This window comes from Babylonia areolata, chromosome 15 (genome assembly GCF_041734735.1).
Source record: "Babylonia areolata isolate BAREFJ2019XMU chromosome 15, ASM4173473v1, whole genome shotgun sequence".
NCBI lineage: Eukaryota > Metazoa > Mollusca > Gastropoda > Neogastropoda > Buccinidae > Babylonia > Babylonia areolata.
In genome coordinates this window covers 1,648,597-1,663,966 of record NC_134890.1, presented here as the reverse complement: position 1 = coordinate 1,663,966, position 15,370 = coordinate 1,648,597, and the positions used below count along the sequence as shown (strand labels likewise).

At 51.2% G+C, this 15,370-nt stretch overlaps 1 protein-coding gene across 4 annotated transcripts in view; it reads left to right on the top strand.

The window, feature by feature from the left end:
* Positions 1-15,090, top strand: part of LOC143290360 (uncharacterized) — a 68,618-nt gene extending 53,528 nt beyond the window's left edge. For all 4 annotated transcript variants that reach the window (XM_076599733.1, XM_076599731.1, XM_076599732.1 and 1 more), the window contains 4 exons: positions 2,687-2,983; positions 4,646-8,627; positions 13,559-13,943; positions 14,767-15,090. In XM_076599733.1, the coding sequence (XP_076455848.1) occupies positions 2,687-2,983; positions 4,646-8,627; positions 13,559-13,943; positions 14,767-14,948 (4,846 nt within the window). In that variant the 3' untranslated portion in view covers positions 14,949-15,090. The remainder of the gene's footprint in view (positions 1-2,686; positions 2,984-4,645; positions 8,628-13,558; positions 13,944-14,766) is intronic.
* Positions 15,091-15,370: the final 280 nt, after the last annotated feature.

Genomic DNA, 15,370 nt, shown 5'->3' with positions numbered 1-15,370 from the left:
TGTTTAATGATCAGATGTCAAAATGACTATTACTTGGTTGGTGGTGTTTAATGATCAGATGTCAAAATGACTACTTCTTGGTTGGTGGTGTTTAATGATCAGATGTCAAAATGACTACTACTTGGTTGGTGGTGTTTAATGATCAGATGTCAAAATGACTACTTGGTTGGTGGTGTTTAATGATCAGATGTCAAAATGACTACTTCTTGGTTGGTGGTGTTTAATGATCAGATGTCAAAATGACTACTTCTTGGTTGGTGGTGTTTAATGATCAGATGTCAAAATGACTACTCCTTGGTTGGTGGTGTTTAATGATCAGATGTCAAAATGACTACTCCTTGGTTGGTGGTGTTTAATGATCAGATGTCAGAATGACTACTCCTTGGTTGGTGGTGTTTAATGATCAGATGTCAGAATGACTACTCCTTGGTTGGTGGTGTTTAATGATCAGATGTCAGAATGACTACTCCTTGGTTGGTGGTGTTTAATGATCAGATGTCAAAATGACTACTTCTTGGTTGGTGGTGTTTAATGATCATATGTCAAAATGACTACTTCTTGGTTGGTGGTGTTTAATGATCAGATGTCAGAATGACTACTCCTTGGTTGGTGGTGTTTAATGATCAGATGTCAAAATGACTACTTGGTTGGTGGTGTTTAATGATCAGATGTCAAAATAACTACTTCTTGATTGGTGGTGTTTAATGATCAGATGTCAAAATGACTACTTCTTGGTTGGTGGTGTTTAATGATCAGATGTCAGAATGACTACTTCTTGGTTGGTGGTGTTTAATGATCATATGTCAAAATGACTACTTCTTGGTTGGTGGTGTTTAATGATCAGATGTGAAAATGACTACTTCTTGGTTGGTGGTGTTTAATGATCAGATGTCAAAATGACTACTCCTTGGTTGGTGGTGTTTAATGATCAGATGTCAGAATGACTACTCGTTGGTTGGTGGCGTTTAATGATCAGATGTCAGAATGACTACTTCTTGGTTGGTGGTGTTTAATGATCAGATGTCAGAATGACTACTCCTTGGTTGGTGGTGTTTAATGATCAGATGTCAGAATGACTACTCCTTGGTTGGTGGTGTTTAATGATCAGATGTCAAAATGACTACTACTTGGTTGGTGGTGTTTAATGATCAGATGTCAAAATGACTACTTCTTGGTTGGTGGTGTTTAATGATCAGATGTCAAAATGACTACTTCTTGGTTGGTGGTGTTTAATGATCAGATGTCAGAATGACTACTTGGTTGGTGGTGTTTAATGATCAGATGTCAGAATGACTACTTGGTTGGTGGTGTTTAATGATCAGATGTCAAAATGACTACTACTTGGTTGGTGGTGTTTAATGATCAGATGTCAAAATGACTACTACTTGGTTGGTGGTGTTTAATGATCCGATGTCAAATTGACTGCTTGGTTGGTGGTGTTTAATGATCAGATGTCAGAATGACTACTTCTTGGTTGGTGGTATTTAATGATCAGATGTCAGAATGACTACTTCTTGGTTGGTGGTGTTTAATGATCAGATGTCAGAATGACTACTCCTTGGTTGGTGGTGTTTAATGATCAGATGTCAGAATGACTACTCCTTGGTTGGTGGTGTTTAATGATCAGATGTCAAAATGACTACTACTTGGTTGGTGGTGTTTAATGATCCGATGTCAAATTGACTGCTTGGTTGGTGGTATTTAATGATCAGATGTCAGAATGACTACTTCTTGGTTGGTGGTATTTAATGATCAGATGTCAGAATGACTACTTCTTGGTTGGTGGTTTTTAATGATCAGATGTCAAAAATGGGCGCTGACCACCAAATTTTAGATTTTGAGCTGTCCGAGTGATTTTCAGTATAAAATTCTGAGGGTCAGCTGTTTTGAGAAGATGGTGTGAAGTGTGTGTGAAGTCAGTGTGGGACAGTAACAGGTCAAGTGGGGACAGTAACAGTGGAGAGGCAGGTGAGTTAAATGTAGGACAGTAACAGTGGAAAGACAGGTGCGAGGTCAATGTGGGACAGTAACAGGTCAGTGTGGGACAGTTAACAGCGGAGAGACAAGTGTGTGGTAAATGTGGGACAGTAACAGTGGAAAGACTTGTGGTAAATGTGGGACAGTTAACAGTGGAGAGACAGGTGTGTGGTAAATGTGGGACAGTAACAGTGGAAAGATATGTGATAAATGTGGGACAATAACAGTGGAAAGATGTGTGGTAAATGTGGCACAGTTACATTAGAAAGACTTGTGGTAAATATGGGACAGTAACAGTGGAAAGACGTGTGGTAAATGTGGGACAGTAACAGTGGAAAGATGTAAATGTGGGACAGTAACAGTGGAAAGATGTGGTAAATGTGGGACAGTAACAGTGGAAAGATGTGTGGTGAATGTGGGACAGTAACAGTGGAAAGACGTGTGGTAAATGTGGGACAGTAACAGTGGAAAGACATGTGGTAAATGTAGGACAATAACAGTGGAAAGATGTGTGGTTGATGTTTGCCACAAATGGCGGGAAGATGTGTGGTCGATATATGCCACTAACAGTGGAAAGATGTGTGGTCGATGTTTGCCACTAAGGGTGGAAAGATGTGTGGTCGATGTTTGCCACTAACAGTGGAAAGACGTGTGGTCATGTTTGCCACTAACAGTGGAAAGACGTGTGGTCGATGTTTGTCACTAACAGGCCAGCTGCAGACATCCAGCCCAACAACACAGGTCCCCCACATGGCCCCCCCACCAAGGAGAAGGCAGAGGACAACAAAGACGGCCCAGAGTCTGTCAGCAGTGCCAGGGAGGGGGACGGTGCCAAGAGCAGCTCTGTGGTGTCTTTCTCCCTCAAGAAGTCGGCCAACAAAGTGACCACTGCTGTAGCCGCATTCACCCCAGAGGCCACAGATGTGGATGATGCGGAGGCTGATGTGGCTCCGCGGTCCTCCCTCAGTCTGCCTCTGCCCTCTGCCCACAGCCCTTGTCTGGACAGGTCAGGCACTTCGGGCTGTAGTTGTCGTGTGTATGATATATGTATTATATACAGTTCTGCAGAACAAAACAAGTACACAGTCTGATTCTGTCAAAGCAGGATTGTATTCTTGATGTTGAATCCTGGATGACATTCAACAGTAAATGACAAATCTGAAGCTATGATTATTTCCTCTACAAGAATTTCCACATCTACTTCTTTTCCTGTGGTTGGTGATGCCACAGTTCAGTTTTCTAAATCAGCAGGGAACTTGGAGTCATTCTTGACTCAAACCTCATCATGCACGCTCAGGTAGTAAATCTGATACACATTGTGAATTGTGAACTTCAGCGCATCAACTCTACCCGTCAGTACCTTTCTGTCGAAACTACTAAAACACTTATGTCTGCTTTTGTGTTGTCCCGAATCGACTACTGTAATTCTCTTCTCATTGGTTGTCTACTTGATCTACTTCAGTGAATTCAAAAACTTCAAAACAATGCTGTCCATCTGACTCGCAGAGTCCCACGTTCTGATCACATTTCTCCTCACCTCCGCACTCTACATTGGCTCCCCATTGAAGCAAGAATTAAATACATAGTTGTGTGTCTCTGCTATTCTGCTATCCACTCCGCAGGACCTACATATCTTTCTGACCTTATCAGTGTTTGACTGTTACCTTTTGAAACTTCCTTTTGTCAGTACAAGAAAATATGGTGAATGTTCTTTCTTCTTTGCTGCTCCTCACATCTGGAACAACCTTCCTCACATTATTATTATTATTATTACATATATATATTTATATATATATATATATGTGTGTGTGTGTGTGTGTGTTTACAAGTCTGCCTCTGCCTTCTGCTCTATGCCCACAGCCCTGGTCTAGACATGTCAGACACTTTGTGCTGTGGTTGTCATGTGTGTGTATATATATAGATATGTGTGTGTGTGTGTACACTGTTCTGCTGCTGTAGAGGACTACCTCATGACGTAGATTGTGTTATTAGCTATCAATAGAATCTAGAGAGATTCCCCAAGCTAAAGCTACCAGTGTTTTTGTCAGCAAACTCCATACAAACCAGAGAAAAGTAAGAATATTTCACTGACAAGTTATCTCGTCATTGTGGCAGTGAAGTGTACACGGTTGCGCTGACGAGTGATCTCATCCTTCAGGCAGCCTAGGGTTGAAGGACTGCATTGTTTATATTTCAGTGAAAAGAGGTGGATGTTTGAAGGATAGTGAACTGGAGTTGCATTGTGTATATTTCAGTGAAAAGAGGGTGGATGTTTAAAGGACTGCATTGTCTGTATTTCAGTGAAAAGAGGGTGGATGTTTAAAGGACTGCATTGTGTATATTTCAGTGAAGAGAAGTGGATATTTGAAGGACTGGATTGTCTATATTTTAGTGAATAGAGGGTGGATGTTTAAAGGACTGCATTGTGTATATTTCAGTGAATAGAGGGTGCATGTTTAAAGGACTGCATTGTTTCTGTTTCAGTGAAGAAAGGGTGGATGTTTAAAGGACTGCATTGTTTGTATTTCAGTGAAGAGAGGGTGGATGTTTAAAGGACTGCGTTGTTTGTATTTCAGTGAAGAGAGGGTGGATGTTTAAAGGACTGCGTTGTTTGTATTTCAGTGAAGAGAGGGTGGATGTTTAAAGGACTGCATTGTTTCTGTTTCAGTGAAGAGAGGGTGGAGAAGAAGGAGGTGGAGGGGAGTGGTGATTGTGGCGGCAGTGATGTGCTGACGACCTTTGTGAAAGTGCTGAGCTGTAAGGACGAGGCCTGCAGCCTGGACTGGCCGGCAGAAATGGTTCAGTACACTAGCACCCAGCCCCCCGTGCCCTACAGCTGCAACCCTCTGTACTTTGACTTCAAGCTGCTTCTCCAAGCCGCTGCCCCGTCCCCCCACACCACTGCCCACAGACAAGACAAGCCAGCAACAGAGGTCCATAGTGCAGGGGCTGAGGGCCAGGAGACAGCTGCAGACACTGGTGCAGGAGGGAATGGGGAAGAAAAAACGGAGAAGGAGAAAAAGGCGGGCAAGAAGAAGAAGAAAAAGAAGAAGAAGCACCGGCACAGTCAGAAGGGCGAGGGGACCCAGGATGGCCAGGGAGAGGGGGAGGGGGCGGAGAAGGGGGGAGGGGAAAAGAAGAGACGACACAAGCACAAGAAGAGGAAGCACAAGAAAGAGAAGAAGGAGGACGGCAGCACAGCTGTGGGGCCCCAGGCAGAGGAGGACAAAGCCACAGCCAACAGCAAGCCGGAGAAGAGTGCCAACCACCACCGGAAGAGGTCCAAGCGTAAACGCACGCACAAGGAAGCTCTGGAGACTGCGGGTCAGGGGGAGAGCACCACTGCCACAGACATGGTGGATGGAGATGCGCCCAACAAGAAAGCGCAGCGCAAGCGGTCAGCCCACAAGAGGAGGAAGAAGCACCAGAGCCGTAGGACCGCATCACGCAAAGACGGGTCCTCGGCCAATGCCAAAGGGGAAGAGGGCTCCAGAGCCAAGTGGAAGGCCAACCAGCCCAAAGTGAAGATCGACTACAATGAGGCAGACGCTGAACACGAAGCAGCAGCAGAAGCCTCCAAGCTGGACACTGGACCGTCCAAAGTGAAGAAGATTAAGAAGATGAAAGTGCCTCAGGTGACCGACCCCAGCAAAGCAGAGGGAGACAAACTGAAGGAGCTGGTGGCTGCAGGAACGGACGGGGCCAAGATGCTCAAGGTGGGCTCTGAGGACACTGGCCACAAGGCGGACAAGAAGAAGAGCCCTGTGGTGAAGGGCCAGGCACCGGGCAAGGAGGCGGCCACAGCCATCAAGTCCCCCCAGGAACTGAAGCGGGGAGCCAAGAAAGAGGCCACAGAGGCCGCCCACACCCCCAAGGCAGCTCCGGCCAACTCTGTGAGAAAGCGACAGACCAGCACTTCCAGCACTGAATGCCAGACTCCCAACAAAGTGTCCAAGATGCTGGGTGTTGAGGACAAAGAGGACAAAGTGGCAGCAGCGCCTTCAAAGACCCAAGACACATGGAGCAAACTGGAAGGGCTGTATGAGAACAAGTGTCCTGATGACAGCACCAAGTCAAAGTGGGACAGCAGTGACAGTGAAGAGGAGGCCAATGGCCCAGTGGTCAAGGCGGTGGAGACCTCGCAGAGGGGTGATGAGGAGGAGAAGACAGCCACTGTACCCCCGGCGCCTGCAGAAGCTGTGGACAATGGCAAGCCCACGCACAACAGCCACAAGTCGGCACCGGAGCACGGAAACCATCGTCGCCGCTCCAGGGGCAAGAAATCCTACAGCTCTGAAGAATCTAGTCGTTCACGCAGCAGGGACTCCAGATCTCATTCGCGCAGCTATTCCCGGTCCAGGTCGCACTCTCGGTCGTCCAGGTCCAGTTATAGGAGTTACTCCTACTACAGCACATCCCGCTCCAGGTCACGGAGCAGGTCATCACGAAGCTACTCCAGGAGCACTTCCCGGAGCAGGTCCTATCACAGGAGGAGCCGCTCCTACTCCAGTTACTCCGGGTCCAGCTACTCCAGATCCCGATCCTGGAGTTACAATTCCCGCAGTCACTCGCGTTCTCGTTCTAGATCTCGTTACAGTTCACGATCCTCCAGAAGCAAGTCACGCTCGCGCAGCAAGATTCGAAGCCGCAGACGTCGGCGGTCGCCCCTTGCCCTGACGGTGAAGGAGAAGGTGGAGCCCAAGAGTAGCGACCCCACAGAAATCCCGCTGCCTGTTTCCACGTCCCTGGACACCGGCAGTGAAAGCAAGGCGGACGCGGAGAAGCTGACGAGCATTCCTCTGCCCACCCCCCCGGCCAGCAGCACTGTTGCCACGGTGATGCCGGTGACCTCCAGCACGCCAGGCCCCTCCACAGACGCGGCCAGCAAGGAAGAGCCGGCTCCCCTGGTGCCCCCCCCACCCCCTCCTGTCAAAACGGAGAAGTGTGCCGCGCCAGGGAACCCTCACGGTGCCCCTCAGGGTGGGGCTGACGCTGCTCACACCTCTCCCCCAGCAGCCTCAGCACCTGCAGGGTCAGGGTCGGGGTCAGGGCCAGGGTCAAGGTCGGGGTCAGCACCACCTGCCCAGGGACCTGCCCCAGGACCAGCCCCCCCAGGACCTGCCTCGGGTCCCATCCACAACCCTGGACCTCCGGGTCCCCACCACCCATCCCACAATCCCCACATGCCCCCCCACCACATGGATGGCCCTCCCCCTCGCTATGACGGTCCCCCTCAGCGCTTCAACGGGCCCCCACTCCCTCACTTTGATGGCCCCCCCCACCCCCACTTTGATGGCCCCCCTCCCCCCCACTTTGACGGTCCTCCGCCTCCCCACTTTGATGGTCCTCCGCCTCACCGTTTTGATGGACCCCCTCCCCGCTTTGATGGACCCCCCATGGGCTTTGACGGACCTCCGCACCGCATGGGTCATGGGCATGGCAACCCTCGGGGCATGCCCCCCCCACGCGGCATGGGCCCCCCTGGCTTCAGGGGCCCCCCTCCTCGAGGAATGTTCCCAGGACCCGGCCCTCGCCACGGACCTGGCCCAGGAATGGGTCCAGGCGGCCCTGGGCCCAGGATGGGACCTCCGGGACCTCGAGGTCCTCCTGGTCCTCACCCCATGGGGCCGCCAGGCATGGGGCCTCCGCCTGGACCAGGCCCCCGCAGCATGGGTCCCCCCCGCCCTGGGCCTCATGGCCCTCATCCCGGACAAGGCCTCCCGCCCGGCCCTGGCCCCAGAGGTCCCCCTGGCCCCAGAGGTCCCCCCGGCCCTCGCGGCCCCCCTCACGGTGACGCGCCCCACCCCTACCCCCCTCCCCGGCCCGGGATGGGACCCCCCCACAGACCTGGACCTCCCCGCGGCCCCCCTCACCCCCAGGGTGGAGGTGGCCCAGGCATGCCTCCGCCTAACATGGGGGGTCCTCCACCTGGCTTCCGAGGTCCACCCCCCAACATGGGCCCACCCCCTCCCTTCCCTCCCCCCGCCTCTGGTGACATGGGCCCCCCCCAGCACCAGGGACCCCCGGGGGAGCAGGGTCAGGGCCCCAGAATGCAACAGCCGCCCCCGTCCAACCCCCCACAGGCGGCACCACAAAGCCAGCCCCCCCAGGAAACGGAGAAAGTGAGCACTCCCCCACCCCCACTGCCTCCCCCAAAACCCCCGTCCCCCCAGCCACCCCCTCCCCCGAAGAAGGAGGAGGAGATTAAGCCGATGCAGCCGCTGATCCCCCCGGAGCAGGCAGACCAGTACCGCAAACTGCAGGAGCAGGCCCAGAAACACGCCAAGAAGCAGCTGAAGCGCCAGCAGCAGCGGGAGAAAGGGGAGCCTGAGTCCTCATCCTCTGACAGTGAGGAGGAGAAGGAGGCCCAGCCGCAGGATGGGGGGGAAGGGGAGACGACAGTGGAGAGCGAGCAGGCCGAGATGGAGCGTGCGGCCTTTGAGGCGGGGCAGGTTGGGGTGGGGGTGGAGGAGAGCCCGGCGACTGTGCTGGTGCCGGCCCCCCAGTCCCCCCTCCTGCAGCACCAGCCCACTATGCTCATCTCTCCCCAGCCTGTGGCCTCCCCTATGTCCGTGCCCGGCACCCCTCACCTGCTGCACACTGCACAGCCTGGACAGCCCATCCTGTTGCCTGCACACCATGCCGCTCAGGTCTGTGTTCTAATAATGATAATGATAGTATTTATATAGCGCTGAATCTCGTGCAGAGACAAATCTAAGTGCTTTCACACCAGTCATTCACACACATGCATAACTCTAAAACTGAAAGAAACTGAAGACAAGAGGCAGGAGAGGGATGCTATCTTGTGAAGAGGTGGGTTTTAAGGCCAGACTTGAAAGAGCTGAGTGTGGAGACCTGATGAAGCGAAAAAGGAGGTTCATTCCAAATGCAAGGTCCAGAGACCGAGAAAGAACAGCATCCAACAGTAGAGTCTTTGAATCTGGGTATGCGTAAACATAGTGGATCTGAAGCTGATCGTAGAGAGCAAGATGGAGTGTAGAGGGGAAGGCAGCCACAAAGATTGGAAGGGGCAGATTTGTGAATACATTTATAACATAAGAGTGCTGATCTTATTCTTTATTCTGTGTGAGACAGGGAGTCATGGAGATGTTGCAAAAGAGGAGTGATGTGCTCAGATCTTTTCTTTCTGAGGACGAGTTGGGCAGCAAGTTTTTTGTATGCGCTGAAGGGACTGAATAGATGAAGCAGGCAAACCAGATAATAGAGAGTTGTAGTAGTCAAGGCGAGAGAGAATGAGAGAAATGACAGGTCTAGATGTTGTGTTGGTGGACAGATATTTCCGAATGGAAATGATGCGTCGCAGTTGACAGTAGCAGGATTGACATGTCTGACTGATAAATTTTTGCATAGACAGTGTGTTGGGAAGGACAACGCCGAGGTTTTTGACTGAGCTGGAAAGAGGGATGGATGTACAGCCAGGTTTGATTTTGTCACTTGTGATGGAAGAGATTTTTTGTTTAGTTCCTATGATCATTGCTTCAGTTTTGTCTGTGTTAAATTGTAACTTAACCCAGAGTCATCCAGTTTTGAATGTCCAGGAAGCATTCAGATGTTTCTTGCAAGAGCGAGGACAATTTTTCAGGGGTATTACTCTTCTGAAGTTGAGTGTCATCAGCATAGGAACGATGGCTAACATTGTGGTGCTTGATAATTTCAGCAAGAGGAGCAGTGTACAGTATGAAGAGAACTAGGCCTAAAACAGATCCCTGTGGGACTCCGTGTTTGATTTTAACTGGTTCAGACTGGAAATTATCGATAATGACAGACTGGACTCGATCAGTGAGATAAGATTTCATCCAGTTGAGAACAGTGCTGTTAATGCCCAATGTAAAATGAAGACGGGAAAGGATTGAATGGTCTATCGAGTTCTCTCTGCAACTGTTCACACACTGCACACCACACCGCTCAGGTCTGTGTTCTGTCTTCTTGTCTGTGTTCACACCACTCTTCTTCACACAACTGCACACCTCGCCACAGTGCATGTCTCTGTGTTCACACCACTCTTCTTCACACAACTGCACACCTCGCCACAGTGCATGTCTCTGTGTTCACACCACTCTTCTTCACACACACTGCACACCTCGCCACAGTGCATGTCTCTGTGTTCACACCACTCTTCTTCACACACACTGCACACCTCGCCACAGTGCATGTCTCTGTGTTCACACCACTCTTCTTCACACACACTGCACACCTCGCCACAGTGCATGTCTCTGTGTTCACACCACTCTTCTTCACACACACTGCACACCTCGCCACAGTGCATGTCTCTGTGTTCACGCCACTCTTCTTCACACACACTGCTCACCTCGCTGCTCAGGTCTGTGTTCTGTCTGCATGTCTGTGTTCACACCACTCTTCTTCACACACTGCACACCTCGCCACAGTGCATGTCTCTGTTCACACCACTCTTCTTCACACACACTGTACACCTCGCCACAGTGCATGTCTCTGTTCACACCACTCTTCTTCACACACACTGTACACCTCGCTGCTCAGGTCTGTGTTCTGTCTGCATGTCTGTGTTCACACCACTCTTCTTCACACACACTGCACACCTCGCCACAGTGCATGTCTCTGTGTTCACACCACTCTTCTTCACACACACTGCACACCTCGCCACAGTGCATGTCTCTGTGTTCACACCACTCTTCTTCACACAACTGCACACCTCGCCACAGTGCATGTCTCTGTGTTCACACCACTCTTCTTCACACACTGCACACCTCGCCACAGTGCATGTCTCTGTGTTCACACCACTCTTCTTCACACAACTGCACACCTCGCCACAGTGCATGTCTCTGTGTTCACACCACTCTTCTTCACACACACTGCACACCTCGCCACAGTGCATGTCTCTGTGTTCACACCACTCTTCTTCACACACACTGCACACCTCGCCACAGTGCATGTCTCTGTGTTCACGCCACTCTTCTTCACACACACTGCACACCTCGCCACAGTGCATGTCTCTGTGTTCACACCACTCTTCTTCACACACTGCACACCTCGCCACAGTGCATGTCTCTGTGTTCACACCACTCTTCTTCACACACACTGCACACCTCGCCACAGTGCATGTCTCTGTGTTCACGCCACTCTTCTTCACACACACTGCACACCTCGCCACAGTGCATGTCTCTGTGTTCACACCACTCTTCTTCACACACACTGCACACCTCGCCACAGTGCATGTCTCTGTGTTCACACCACTCTTCTTCACACACACTGCTCACCTCGCCGCTCAGGTCTGTGTTCTGTCTGCATGTCTGTGTTCACACCACTCTTCTTCACACACTGCACACCTCGCCACAGTGCATGTCTCTGTTCACACCACTCTTCTTCACACACTGCACACCTCGCTGCTCAGGTCTGTGTTCTGTCTGCATGTCTCTGTGTTCACACCACTTTTCTTCACACACACTGCACACCACTCTTCTTCACACACACTGCACACTCTTCTTCACACACACTGCACACCACTCTTCTTCACACACTGTACACCACGTTGCTCAGGTCTGTCTGTATGTCACTGTCTTCACACCACTGTTCCTCACACACTCTGCACACCACTGTTCTTCACACACTCTGCACACCCTGCCATTCAGGTCTGTCTGTATGTCACTGTCTTCACACCACTGTTCTTCACACACTCTGCACACCACTGTTCTTCACACACTCTGCACACCACTGTTCTTCACACACACTGCACACCACTTTGTAGAGGTAAGGGGATTTACCTTGCTGACAGGTGGGTAATGTAGGTGTGACAGAACATAGTAACTTAGGTGTCTGACTGTAGAGGTCAGGACAGGTGGTGAGGTGTCTAACTGTAGAGGTCAGAACAGGTAGTGAGGTGTGTGACTGTAGAGGTCAGGACAGGTAGTGAGGTGTCTGACTGTAGAGGTCAGGACAGGTGGTGAGGTGTCTAACTGTAGAGGTCAGAACAGGTAGTGAGGTGTGTGACTGTAGAGGTCAGGACAGGTAGTGAGGTGTCTGACTGTAGAGGTCAGGACAGGTAGTGAGGTGTGTGACTGTAGAGGTCAGAACAGGTAGTGAGGTGTGTGACTGTAGAGGTCAGGACAGGTAGTGAGGTGTCTGACTGTAGAGGTCAGAGGTCAGGACAGGTAGTGAGGTGTGTGACTGTAGAGGTCAGGACAGGTAGTGAGGTGTGTGACTGTAGAGGTCAGGACAGGTAGTGAGGTGTGTGACTGTAGAGGTCAGAACAGGTGGTGAGGTGTCTAACTGTAGAGGTCAGAACAGGTAGTGAGGTGTGTGACTGTAGAGGTCAGGACAGGTAGTGAGGTGTCTGACTGTAGAGGTCAGAGGTCAGGACAGGTAGTGAGGTGTCTGACTGTAGAGGTCAGGACAGGTAGTGAGGTGTCTGACTGTAGAGGTCAGAGGTCAGGACAGGTAGTGAGGTGTGTGACTGTAGAGGTCAGGACAGGTAGTGAGGTGTCTGACTGTAGAGGTCAGAGGTCAGGACAGGTAGTGAGGTGTGTGACTGTAGAGGTCAGGACAGGTAGTGAGGTGTGTGACTGTAGAGGTCAGGACAGGTAGTGAGGTGTCTGACTGTAGAGGTCAGAGGTCAGGACAGGTAGTGAGGTGTCTGACTGTAGAAGTCAGGACAGGTAGTGAGGTGTGTGACTGTAGAGGTCAGAACAGGTGTGTGACTGTAGAGGTCAGGACAGGTAGTGAGGTGTCTGACTGTTGAAGTCAGGACAGGTAGTGAGGTGTCTGACTGTAGAGGTCAGAACAGGTGTGTGACTGTAGAGGTCAGGACAGGTAGTGAGGTGTGTGACTGTAGAGGTCAGGACAGGTAGTGAGGTGTGTGACTGTAGAGGTCAGGACAGGTAGTGAGGTGTGTGACTGTAGAGGTCAGGACAGGTGTGTGACTGTAGAGGTCAGGACAGGTGTGTGACTGTAGAGGTGTGTGACTGTAGAGGTCAGGACAGGTGTGTGACTGTAGAGGTGTGTGACTGTAGAGGTCAGGACAGGTGTGTGACTGTAGAGGTCAGGACAGGTGTGTGACTGTAGAGGTCAGGACAGGTGTGTGACTGTAGAGGTCAGGACAGGTGTGTGACTGTAGAGGTCAGGACAGGTGTGTGACTGTAGAGGTGAGGACAGGTGTGTGACTGTAGAGGTGAGGACAGGTGTGTGACTGTAGAGGTCAGGACAGGTGTGTGACTGTAGAGGTCAGGACAGGTGTGTGACTGTAGAGGTGAGGACAGGTGTGTGACTGTAGAGGTCAGGACAGGTGTGTGACTGTAGAGGTGAGGACAGGTGTGTGACTGTAGAGGTGAGGACAGGTGTGTGACTGTAGAGGTCAGGACAGGTGTGTGACTGTAGAGGTCAGGACAGGTGTGTGACTGTAGAGGTCAGGACAGGTGTGTGACTGTAGAGGTCAGGACAGGTGTGTGACTGTAGAGGTGTGTGACTGTAGAGGTCAGGACAGGTGTGTGACTGTAGAGGTCAGGACAGGTGTGTGACTGTAGAGGTGTGTGACTGTAGAGGTCAGGACAGCAGGTAGTGAAATGTCTGATTGTAGCGGTGTTTCCAGGTGAGTCTGGCAGGACTGGCAGCCCCCCACCCCGGGATGACTCTGCAGGGAGCCCCCATCATGGCGCTGCCCCAGTCAGTGGCCGCCGCCAGCCATCCCCAACTGCAGGCGGCACAGCTGGGAGCCACAGGCCTGCCAGGAACTGTCACTCTGATGCCACACCCCCACCACCCCGGCCTGCAGATTGCTGTCAGCCATTCCCCTGCTGCTGCAGCTGCTCACCCCAGCGTTCACACCGCCATGGTCATGCAGGCTCAGGTGCAGGCTCAGGCACAGGCTGCACAAGCTCAGGCACAGGCTCAGGCCCAGGTGCAGGCCCAGGCTCAGGCCCAGGCTCAGGCTCAAGCTCAGGCTCAGCCGCACATTTTAGCCATCAACGCTGCTGGTGAGTTTGTGGGGAAGTTCGTGAGTGTTGGTATGGATGTTGTGGTGAAGTAAGATAACCAGTCCTGTGGATGTTGTGATGAAGTGACATAACCAGTTCTGTTGATGTATGGATGTTGTGATGAAGTGAGGTAACCAGTCCTGTTGATGTGTGGATGTTGTGGTGAAGTGATATAACCAGTCTCCTACACTTGGGGGGGGGGGGGGGGGGGGGATTCAGGTGGTGTGTGTTACATGCCAACAGGTGATGATTCAGGTGGTGTGTGGTGTGTGTTACAGGCCAACAGGTGATGATTCAGGTGGTGTGTGGTGTGTGTTACATGCCAACAGGTGATGATTCAGGTGGTGTGTGGTGTGTGTTACAGGCCAACAGGTGATGATTCAGGTGGTGTGTGGTGTGTGTTACATGCCAACAGGTGATGATTCAGGTGGTGTGTGGTGTGTGTTACATGCCAACAGGTGATGATTCAGGTGGTGTGTGGTGTGTGTTACAGGCCAGCAGGTGATGATTCAGGTGGTGTGTGTTACAGGCCAGCAGGTGATGATTCAGGTGGTGTGTGGTGTGTGTTACATGCCAACAGGTGATGATTCAGGTGGTGTGTGGTGTGTGTTACATGCCAACAGGTGATGATTCAGGTGGTGTGTGGTGTGTGTTACAGGCCAACAGGTGATGATTCAGGTGGTGTGTGTTACAGGCCAACAGGTGATGATTCAGGTGGTGTGTGGTGTGTGTTACAGGCCAACAGGTGATGATTCAGGTGGTGTGTGGTGTGTGTTACAGGCCAACAGGTGATGATTCAGGTGGTGTGTGGTGTGTGTTACAGGCCAACAGGTGATGATTCCAGCCCACATGGCCATGGGAGGACTTCCGGCATCGGCAGCGGTTCCCCAGCCCATGATGCAGCCGGTGCAGCATGTCCAGCACATCCCTGCCGCCCACGCTGCCTTCCAGCACCCAGGGGGGCAGATCGTGCTGGTGCCTCGCATCCAGAGGCCAGCCATGTAGCACCCACCCACCTTGACTGTCTTCACTGTTGTCCACAGAAAGTGTCCCTTAATCACCTTCTGCATTGTGGTTCCACTGACAGTCTCTTACCTGACTTGGATTACAGCTGTGGAATGTTGGGTTCATGGTTGGGTCAAGGTCAAGGACGTGTCGAGGGAATGTGCTGTTCGGTGGAATGATTTTTCTTAGGAGTACATTAATGGTCAATATTGGGTCAGGGATGGAAGAATTGGGAGTATTTATGGAATGATTTTTCTTAGGAGTATGCTAATCATCAATATTGGGTCAGAGGGCTTGAAGAATCGGAGTATTTGTGGTATGGTTTTTCCAAGGGGAATGCTAATTTACAATATTCAGTCAGAGGGCTTGAAGAGACCTGAGTGTTTTTCTTGTACGATGATGTCCAGTTTTTGAAAAAAGTC